The sequence below is a fragment of the Hemitrygon akajei genome, chromosome 9, assembly GCF_048418815.1.
Source record: "Hemitrygon akajei chromosome 9, sHemAka1.3, whole genome shotgun sequence".
NCBI lineage: Eukaryota > Metazoa > Chordata > Chondrichthyes > Myliobatiformes > Dasyatidae > Hemitrygon > Hemitrygon akajei.
This window is the reverse complement of record NC_133132.1, coordinates 373,471-385,609: the sequence shown is the minus strand read 5'-3', so window position 1 is coordinate 385,609 and position 12,139 is coordinate 373,471. Positions and strand designations below refer to the sequence as shown.

General features: G+C 46.2%; 1 protein-coding gene across 1 annotated transcript in view; it reads left to right on the top strand.

The window, feature by feature from the left end:
- Positions 1 to 12,139, top strand: part of LOC140733776 (glutathione hydrolase 1 proenzyme-like) — a 155,848-nt gene that overhangs the window by 14,236 nt on the left and 129,473 nt on the right. Inside the window, exon 2 of the mRNA XM_073057533.1 lies at positions 7,350 to 7,496. Coding sequence (XP_072913634.1) covers positions 7,351 to 7,496 — 146 coding nt within the window. The 5' untranslated portion in view covers position 7,350. The remainder of the gene's footprint in view (positions 1 to 7,349; positions 7,497 to 12,139) is intronic.

Here is a 12,139-nt window from a genome sequence, read left to right as displayed (position 1 = left end):
GTCCAATCTATGGGTCTATGGGTCATCTGACTGACCATTGGATGTGGTCCAATCTATGGGTCTATGGGTCATCTGACTGACCATTGGATGTGGTCCAATCTATGGGTCTATGGGTCATCTGACTGACCATTGGACGTGGTCCAGTCTATGGGTCTATGGGTCATCTGACTGACCATTGGACGTGGTCCAAGGGCTGCACAACTTTATGCCTCAGGTGACTTCTTCTGTTCCCTTTGATTGTGGTTCAAACCAGTTCACTCAGTCACTAGGCTGAGATAACGAGATTACTTCTTTAAACCTGCATTGTACACAATACACAGCTTATCTGTAAATTATCTCAGATTCAAAAAAAATTCCTTGTGTCCATATTCCGTTGCTCTGATTAGATTATCCCAGAAGAAGGATCAATTCATCAACCAGTCCACAAGATGGAGGTTACAGAGCAGCATCACAAAATGGCTGTCTCCATATCCTTCGAGCACATGGCAAGAGCAAAGACAATCAGTTTGTCTGCTTCCACTGACCTTGAAACTCTTGAGTTTGACATTTTCTTCCATATTTTAATTTCTCCATGGCCAACGAGAACAGGCGGACAGGATAATTTTGCCAGTCTGAGGGACAGGAAGAGAGCTGCCTCGTGTCAGGGACCTGGTTGTTAAATCCTTGTGACAAACAGTGCCCAAGGAAGGGGACATCAGTAGCTTGTGGAAAACCAGGCGAGGACACCGGGACAGAGGGAGGACCCCAGCCCCAGCATCACCACTGGGAATCCAGACTCACTGTGTGTCACTGAGACTGATCTGTGCAGGCCAGGCTGTGACCTTGAGCAAGAGTGGCTGAGAAAATATCCCCGGTGAATTACAGGAGAGATACCAACCGGCTGGGAAATGATCCCCGGTGAATTACAGGAGAGATACCAACCGGCTGGGAAATGATCCCCGGTGAATTACAGGAGAGATACCAACCGGCTGGGAAATGATCCCCGGTGAATTACGGGAGAGATACCAACCGGCTGGGAAATTATCCCCGGTGAATTACGGGAGAGATACAAACCGGCTGGGAAATGATCCCCGGTGAATTACGGGAGAGATACCAACCGGCTGGGAAATGATCCCCGGTGAATTACGGGAGAGATACCAACCGGCTGGGAAATGATCCCCAGTGAATTACAGGAGAGATACCAACCGGCTGGGAAATGATCCCCGGTGAATTACGGGAGATATACCAACCGGCTGGGAAATGATCCCCGGTGAATTACGGGAGAGATACCAACCGGCTGGGAAATGATCCCCGGTGAATTACGGGAGAGATACCAACCAGCTGGGAAATGATCCCCAGTGAATTACAGGAGAGATACCAACCGGCTGGGAAATGATCCCCGGTGAATTACAGGAGAGATACCAACCAGCTGGGAAATTATCCCCGGTGAATTACGGGAGAGATACAAACCGGCTGGGAAATGATCCCCGGTGAATTACGGGAGAGATACCAACCGGCTGGGAAATGATCCCCGGTGAATTACGGGAGAGATACCAACCGGCTGGGAAATGATCCCCGGTGAATTACAGGAGAGATACCAACCGGCTGGGAAATGATCCCCGGTGAATTACAGGAGAGATACAAACCGGCTGGGAAATGATCCTCGGTTAATTACGGGAGAGATACAAACCGGCTGGGAAATGATCCCCGGTGAATTACGGGAGAGATACCAACCGGCTGGGAAATGATCCCCGGTGAATTACAGGAGAGATACCAACCGGCTGGGAAATGATCCCCGGTGAATTACAGGAGAGATACCAACCGGCTGGGAAATGATCCCCGGTGAATTACGGGAGAGATACCAACCGGCTGGGAAATGATCCCCAGTGAATTACGGGAGAGATACCAACCGGCTGGGAAATGATCCCCAGTGAATTACGGGAGATATACCAACCGGCTGGGAAATGATCCCCGGTGAATTACGGGAGAGATACCAACTGGCTGGGAAATGATTCCCGGTGAATTACGGGAGAGATACCAACCAGCTGGGACATGATCCCTGGTGAATTACGGGAGAGATACGAACCGGCTGGGAAACGATCCCCGGTGAATTACGGGAGAGATACCAACCGGCTGGGAAATGATCCCCGGTGAATTACGGGAGAGATACCAACCAGCTGGGACATGATCCCCGGTGAATTACGGGAGAGATACCAACCGGCTGGGAAATGATCCTCGGTGAATTACGGGAGAGATACCAACCAGCTGGGACATGATCCCCGGTGAATTACGGGAGAGATACGAACCGGCTGGGAAACGATCCCCGGTGAATTACGGGAGAGATACCAACCGGCTGGGAAATGATCCCCGGTGAATTACGGGAGAGATACCAACCAGCTGGGACATGATCCCTGGTGAATTACGGGAGAGATACGAACCGGCTGGGAAACGATCCCCGGTGAATTACGGGAGAGATACCAACCGGCTGGGAAATGATCCCCGGTGAATTATGGGAGAGATACCAACCAGCTGGGACATGATCCCCGGTGAATTACGGGAGAGATACCAACCGGCTGGGAAATGATCCCCGGTGAATTACGGGAGAGATACCAACCAGCTGGGACATGATCCCCGGTGAATTACGGGAGAGATACGAATCGGCTGGGAAACGATCCCCGGTGAATTACGGGAGAGATACCAACCGGCTGGGAAATGATCCCCGGTGAATTACGGGAGAGATACCAACCGGCTGGGAAATGATCCCCAGTGAATTACGGGAGAGATATACCTGGTACAAGGTCAGAACAAGATAGATTATGAGATTGTGGTGGTGAAAATTCTGCATTTGCCACTCCTCTTAGATGTCTGCTAAAAGCCCTTTGTAGCACTTGACTTCCTGTCAAGTCTGTTAACACTTCACGTCTGTAGAGCAATGTTCTTATAGGAACGGCAATTAGATTAGTTATCAACCGCAGCCTAGAGCTTCTGCTTCAAGGCTAGGCGTCGCCTGTTCAGTTAAAACCACAGACTTGACATAACATAAGATATAATCACCTCTCTGCATGACAAGCTGTCTGTCTCTCCATCGTGAGGGTCGGCTCTCCGTGATCATCACGACAATAAAGGTTCTCGCTGCGAACTGAGCACAGGGAGTCTCTGTGTCTTTATTTCAAGTAAAGTGTTCACTCTGCTACAACAGAGATCAAGGGTCCATTTTACCCTACAAGGGAACCAGTCTACAGCCTACACAAAGTACACAGCTTTTGTATGTATTGATCAATCTGCAGCCTGGTAGAACATACTTTCGGGCATTTTTATCTTCTGCAGAGTGGGAGGGGAGAGAAGAGATATTCCTCAGTGGGTGGGGTCTTTGGTTACACTGGCTGCATTACTGAGACAGGGACGAGTGTGGACAGAGAGGCTGGCTTCTGTAACGTACTGAGTTGTAAGCAGATGAGGTTTACCTGGGAGCTGCCTGAATTAGAGGGTATGAGCTGTGTTGACCTGTGTTGTATGCTCTAGAGAGTCAGAGGCTGAGGGGAGTCCTGATAGAGGCATAGGTGGGATATTTTCCCCATGGCAAAGATGTCAAAGACTAGTGTAAAATCCTCTACTTGCCCCTCACATTGCCTCTAAACTCCCCCCTCTAACTGTAACATGCTTTTAAGCCTGGGGGGCAGTTTAAAGGCAATATAAAGGGCAAGCACACGATTTTATGGAGAGGGTGCAGAGGAGATGGAGAGCTATGGAAAGGGTGCAGAGGAGATTTACTAGGATGTTGCCTGGTTTGGAGAACAAGTCATATGAAGCAAGGATAACAGAGCTGGGACTTTTCTCTTTGGAGCGTAGAAGAATGAGAGGAGACTTGATAGAGGTCTACAAGATTGTCAGAGGCATGGATAGAGTGAATAGTCAGTACCTGTTTCCCAAGGCACCAATAGCAAACACCAGAGGGCATATGTACAAAATTAAGGGAGGGAAGTTTAGGGGAGACATCAGGGGTAAGTTTTTTACACAGAGGGTTGTGAGTGCCTGGAATGACTTGGCAGGGATGGTGGTGGAGGCTAAAACATTAGGGGTATTTAAGAGCCTCTTGGACAGGCACATGGATGAAAGAAAAATAGAGGGTTATGGGGTAGTGTGGGTTTAGTACTTTTTTAAAGGATTATATGGGTTGGCACAACATAGAGGGCTGAAGGGCCTGTACTGTGCCGTAGTGTTCTATGGTTCTATGGTTCAATGGTTTACACAGATTTGTAGGTGCCTGGGATGGGTTACCGGGGGCAGGCAGTCTGATGGAGTTCAAGGGGCTTTTAATTGGAGGGACTGGAGGGATTATGGATCATTCACCTTTAGTACAAGATCAACGCAATGCTGTGAGCCAAACGACCAGTCCAGTGCCGTCCTGTTCTATGTTCTGTGTCAGGGGTGTCAAACTCAAATACACAGTGGGCCAAAATTTAAAAATCGGTACAAGTCGAGGGCCGGACTGGCTCAGCGTTTATTGCTAAACTTATTGAAATGAATTTATTACACATATTAACCTGGAACTAACAAAGCTTAGGTTATTGCCTACAAAAACAACATTGAACATTAAATAAATAAAAAATCAGTTGCATTTATTTCTTATGGCTTTATCTGCAGCTTTTCCGGAGTAATTTCTAATGAAAACATTTTTCCACAGGCCACTACTGTGGAAATCACTACTGTGATTCACACTAGTCTAAGCCAGATACTTGGCATCTCATCTTGGATGCAAGTTCATCAATGTTTGGAGTCAGGCTCTGAGCTGAGGAAATCCTCAGAATTGAGTGAAGGTGTTCATCAGAAAGACGACTCCTGTGTGATGTTTTGTTTATCTTCATCAAAGAGAACAGTTGTTCACACAGATATGTGCTGCCAAACATAGAGAGCATTTGAGCAGCTTGGGTACGCAGCTGGGGCATTGTGTCGGGAATGAAACGTAGAAACTGTGCAGCGCCCACCGAGTCATACTTTGCCTTGAGTGTGTCACTACATTGGAGTTCAGTCAGCTCCATTTGTATGTTGGTTGGTGCGCTTTCCACGTCAGCTGCAAATGGATTACTGAGCAGTTCAAACCTGCTTTTTTGGGCTTCAAAGTCGGCAAATCGCCGTGTGAAGTCAGCACCAAGTATGCTAAGTTTTTCAGCAAACTTTGCACGTGGGAACACTGTGGTAGAAACCTGCTCTTTCATAGTTTGGCAACACAGAAAATGGCTCAAGTTTTCTTGCTGCATCTGCGTCTCCCACAGGCACAGCTTGGTTTTAAAAGCCCTCACTGCAGCGTGCATGTCTGTGATCACACGACCCCGCCCCTGAAGCTGCAGGTTGAGCGCATGGAGATGGCTCGTGATGTCACACAGAAACGCCATTTCACAAAGCAACTTTTTATCCCGGAGCTCTGTTGTGTCTTTCCCTTTGCTTTCCATGAACTGACAGATCTCCTCACGCAACTCGAAACATCTTTTCAGCACTTTTCCTTGGCTTAACCATCGCACCTCTGTGTGATAGGGCAAATCATTATATTCTGAGCCCAACTCCTCCAGAAACGACTTGAACTCGCGGTGATTCAAACCTTTGGCTCTTATGAAGTTAACTGCTCGTGTTATGGTGCTCATTATATGTTCCATTTTCAAGGCTTTGCCACACAACGATTCCTGGTGTATGATGCAGTGATAAGTTGTCAGCTCACCTGCGCCATTTTCCTCCCGCATCTTCATAGGCGCATCGATTACTGGGGCCAGCTTTAATAGTAATTAGATATTATCTCGCGGGCCAAAGATAATTCCACCGCGGGCCGGATTTGGCCCGCGGGCCTTGAGTTTGACACATATGTTCTGTGTGATGGATGGTGCTCCAGGACTTGTTCAAGGCGTTACCACGGAAACAGGAGTAGGCCGTTCGGCCCCTCCAGGCTCTCCCACCACGGCTAATCTTCCCCTGGACTCGCCTCATTCTCTGTGCCAGTTGCCCCAAGCCCTCAGTTCAGAGTATTATCAGAATTCATGCATGTCTCCACATACAACCCTGAGATTCCTCTTCCTGCAGGCAGACTTAGCAAATCTATAGAACAGTAACTGCAAACAGGATCAATGAACAACAGACTGTGGAAATGTAAATATAAACAAATAGCAATAAATAACGAGTGTGAAATAGCCTGACATGAAAGCATAACAAGGTAAAGAGTCCTTGAAGTGAGACCATCGGTGTGGGAACACCGGAAGTAGAATGGGTGTAATTTTCTGCTTTGTTTAAGAGCCTGGTGGTTGAGGGGTAGTAACTGTTCTTGGACCTGGTGGTGCGAGTCCTGAGGCTCTTGTACCTTCTTCCTGATGGCAGCAGTGAGAAGAGAGCACGGCCTGGGTGGTGAGGATCTCTGATGATGGATACTGCTTTTCTACGGCAGTGCTTCATGTAGATGTGCTCAATGGTTGGGAGGGCTTTACCTGGGATGTACTGGGCCGAATCCACGAGCTTGGTTCTATCAAATGCTAATCTCCCTCCGCATGATAGCGTAGTGTTTAGCACAACAATGGACAGTTGCAGCAATGAGGCTTCAGTTCCCTCCGCTGTCTGTATCTTGTCCCTGTGAGCGCATGGGTTTCCTGCCACAGTCCAAAGAAGGGTTAATTGTCATTGTGAATTGTCCTGTCGTTAGGCTCGTGTTAAAATGGGGGTTGCTGGGCAGTGTGGCTGGAGCAGCTAAAAGAGCCTATTTTGCACTGAGTCTCAACAGATTAAATAAATACAATTCTTGCATGATCCTGCCTCCTCTGCCTCAGGGTAGGGAATCCTACAGGGGAGTAAGCGTTCTCTATCCCAGGATGGCTTTGTGTTGTGTGGGTGAAAAACCCACACCAAAGCTTTGTGAGGTGCGGAGAGTGAACACTTGGTTTCCTTGGCCAAGTCCTTAGATTGTCTGTAGATCAACGGGCAAGGTATCCATAGTCATTTTTAACCTCTCCCCAAGCTGAGCTTCCCTCTGCCTTAAGAGGACCACTATCTCCCAGTCCTGAATAAAAACAAGATGGCATACCTTGCTCACTGCTACCTAGTGGCTTTGATGCCCACCAGAATGAAATGCTTTGAGAGTTGTGATTCACTCCATTCTCCCAAACAACCTTAGTCCATCAAGTCTGATCCACATGGCTGACTGATTTTCCTTCTCAAACCCATTCTTCCTCTCCTCCTCATTAACTCTGACACCCTTTCTAATGGACTCTGATTTAAACAGACCCGATGACTTGGCCTCCACAGCCACCTCTGACAATTCTTGCCAACAGCAAAGTCCCTCACAGGAGGTTACAGCTTCATACTCAGCTCTGACCTTCCCTTCTTACTTCCTGCAGCATGAAACGTGTAAAGATTGGAATCGCAGTAGTGCTGCTGATTCTCGTACTGTCACTAGGCCTGCACTTCGGGCTGAGGCCAAAGAAGCACTCATATCGGAGAGCAGCTGTCGCCACAGATGCAGCAAAATGCTCGGAGATTGGCAGGTGAGTCTCCACCAGGGCCTGTTGTGATTCTAACATCTGACGTTTCTAGATTATATCATGGGAGCAGAGCCATACAACCCAGTCACACGTCACTGATTATATAATGGGAGTAGGGAACACAATCCAGCCTAACGTCACTGATTATATAATGGGAGTAGGGAACACAATCCAGCCTAACGTCACTGATTATATAATGGGAGTAGGGAACACAATCCAACCTAACGTCACTGATTATATAATGGGAGTAGGGAACACAATCTTGCCACACGTCACTGATTATATAATGGCAGTAGGGAACACAATCCGGCCACACGTCACTGATTATATAATGGGAGTAGGGAACACAATCCAGCCTAACGTCACTGATTATATAATGGGAGTAGGGAACACAATCCAGCCTAACGTCACTGATTATATAATGGGAGTAGGGAACACAATCCAGCCTAACGTCACTGATTATATAATGGGAGTAGGGAACACAAACCGGCCACACATCACTGATTATATAATGGGAGTAGGGAACACAATCCAGCCTAATGTCACTGATTATATAATGGGAGTAGGGAACACAATCCGGACTAACGTCACAGATTATATAATGGGAGTAGGGAACACAATCCAGCCTAACGTCGCTGATTATATAATGGGAGTAGGGAACACAATCTTGCCACACGTCACGGATTATATAATGGGAGTAGGGAACACAATCCGGCCACACGTCACTGATTATATAATGGGAGTATGGAACACAATCCAGCCTAACGTCACTGATTATATAATGAGAGTAGGGAACACAATCCAGCCTAACGTCACTGATTATATAATGGGAGTAGGGAACACAATCCAGCCTAACGTCACTGATTATATAATGGGAGTAGGGAACACAATCCGGTCACACGTCACAGATTATATAATGGGAGTAGGGAACACAATCCGGTCACACGTCACTGTTTATATAATGGGAGTAGGGAACACAATCCAGCCTAACGTCACTGATTATATAATGGGAGTAGGGAACACAATCCAGCCTAATGTCACTGATTATATAATGGGAGTAGGGAACACAATCCGGTCACACGTCACTGATTATATAATGGGAGTAGGGAACACAATCCAGCCACATGTCACGGATTATATAATGGGAGTAGGGAACACAATCCAGCCTAATGTCACTGATTATATAATGGGAGTAGGGAACACAATCCGGACTAACGTCACAGATTATATAATGGGAGTAGGGAACACAATCCAGCCTAACGTCGCTGATTATATAATGGGAGTAGGGAACACAATCCGGCCTAACATCGCTGATTATATAATGGGAGTAGGGAACACAATCTTGCCACACGTCGCTGATTATATAATGGGAGTAGGGAACACAATCTTGCCACACGTCACGGATTATATAATGGGAGTAGGGAACACAATCCAGCCTAACGTCACTGATTATATAATGGGAGTAGGGAACACAATCTTGCCACACGTCACTGATTATATAATGGGAGTAGGGAACACAATCCGGCCACACGTCACGGATTATATAATGGGAGTAGGGAACACAATCCGGCCACACGTCACGGATTATATAATGGGAGTATGGAACACAATCCAGCCTAACGTAACTGATTATATAATGGGAGTAGGGAACACAATCCAGTCTAACGTCACTGATTATATAATGGGAGTAGGGAACACAATCCAGCCTAACGTCACTGATTATATAATGGGAGTAGGGAACACAATCCGGCCACACGTCACGGATTATATAATGGGAGTATGGAACACAATCCAGCCTAACGTCACTGATTATATAATGGGAGTAGGGAACACAATCCAGTCTAACGTCACTGATTATATAATGGGAGTAGGGAACACAATCCAGCCTAACGTCACTGATTATATAATGGGAGTAGGGAACACAATCCGGTCACACGTCACTGATTATATAATGGGAGTAGGGAACACAATCCAGCCTAACGTCACTGATTATATAATGGGAGTAGGGAACACAATCCGGTCACACGTCACTGATTATATAATGGGAGTAGGGAACACAATCCGGTCACACGTCACTGATTATATAATGGGAGTAGGGAACACAATCCAGCCTAATGTCACAGATTATATAATGGGAGTAGGGAACACAATCCGGTCACACGTCACTGATTATATAATGGGAGTAGGGAACACAATCCAGCCTAACGTCACTGATTATATAATGGGAGTAGGGAACACAATCTTGCCACACGTCACTGATTATATAATGGGAGTAGGGAACACAATCCAGCCTAACGTCACTGATTATATAAGGGGAGTAGGGAACACAATCTTGCCACACGTCACTGATTATATAATGGGAGTAGGGAACACAATCCAGCCTAACGTCACTGATTATATAATGGGAGTAGGGAACACAATCTTGCCACACGTCACTGATTATATAATGGGAGTAGGGAACACAATCCAGCCTAACGTCACTGATTATATAATGGGAGTAGGGAACACAATCTTGCCACACGTCACTGATTATATAATGGGAGTAGGGAACACAATCCGGTCACACGTCACTGATTATATAATGGGAGTAGGGAACACAATCCAGCCTAACGTCACTGATTATATAATGGGAGTAGGGAACACAATCCAGCCTAACGTCACTGTTTATATAATGGGAGTAGGGAACACAATCTTGCCACACGTCACTGATTATATCATGGGAGTAGGGAACACAATCCAGCCTAACGTCACTGATTATATAATGGGAGTAGGGAACACAATCCAGCCTAACGTCACTGATTATATAATGGGAGTAGGGAACACAATCCAGCCTAACGTCACTGATTATATAATGGGAGTAGGGAACACAATCTTGCCACACGTCACTGATTATATAATGGGAGTAGGGAACACAATCCAGCCTAACGTCACTGATTATATAATGGGAGTAGGGAACACAATCCGGTCACACGTCACTGATTATATAATGGGAGTAGGGAACACAATCCGGTCACACGTCACTGATTATATAATGGGAGTAGGGAACACAATCCAGCCTAACGTCACAGATTATATAATGGGAGTAGGGAACACAATCCGGTCACACGTCACTGATTATATAATGGGAGTAGGGAACACAATCCAGCCTAACTTCACTGATTATATAATGGGAGTAGGGAACACAATCTTGCCACACGTCACTGATTATATAATGGGAGTAGGGAACACAATCCAGCCTAACGTCACTGATTATATAATGGGAGTAGGGAACACAATCCAGCCTAACGTCACTGATTATATAAGGGGAGTAGGGAACACAATCTTGCCACACGTCACTGATTATGTAATGGGAGTAGGGAACACAATCCAGCCTAACGTCACTGATTATATAAGGGGAGTAGGGAACACAATCTTGCCACACGTCACTGATTATATAATGGGAGTAGGGAACACAATCCAGCCTAACGTCACTGATTATATAATGGGAGTAGGGAACACAATCTTGCCACACGTCACTGATTATATAATGGGAGTAGGGAACACAATCCAGCCTAACGTCACTGATTATATAATGGGAGTAGGGAACACAATCCAGCCTAATGTCACTGATTATATAATGGGAGTAGGGAACACAATCCAGCCTAACGTCACTGATTATATAATGGGAGTAGGGAACACAATCCAGACTAACGTCACTGATTATATAATGGGAGTAGGGAACACAATCTTGCCACACGTCACTGATTATATAATGGGAGTAGGGAACACAATCCAGCCTAACGTCACTGATTATATAAGGGGAGTAGGGAACACAATCTTGCCACACGTCACTGATTATATAATGGGAGTAGGGAACACAATCCAGCCTAACGTCACTGATTATATAATGGGAGTAGGGAACACAATCTTGCCACACGTCACTGATTATATAATGGGAGTAGGGAACACAATCCGGCCACACGTCACTGATTATATAATGGGAGTAGGGAACACAATCCAGCCTAACGTCACTGATTATATAATGGGAGTAGGGAACACAATCCAGCCTAACATCACTGATTATATAATGGGAGTAGGGAACACAATCCGGCCACACGTCACTGATTATATAATGGGAGTAGGGAACACAATCCAGCCTAACGTCACTGATTATATAATGGGAGTAGGGAACACAATCCAGCCTAACGTCACTGATTATATAATGGGAGTAGGGAACACAATCCAGCCTAACGTCACTGATTATATAATGGGAGTAGGGAACACAATCCAGACTAACGTCACTGATTATATAATGGGAGTAGGGAACACAATCTTGCCACACGTCACTGATTATATAATGGGAGTAGGGAACACAATCCAGCCTAACGTCACTGATTATATAATGGGAGTAGGGAACACAATCCGGCCTAACGTCGCTGATTATATAATGGGAGTAGGGAACACAATCTTGCCACACGTCGCTGATTATATAATGGGAGTAGGGAACACAATCTTGCCACACGTCACGGATTATATAATGGGAGTAGGGAACACAATCCAGCCTAACGTCACTGATTATATAATGGGAGTAGGGAACACAATCTTGCCACACGTCACTGATTATATAATGGGAGTAGGGAACACAATCCGGCCACACGTCACGGATT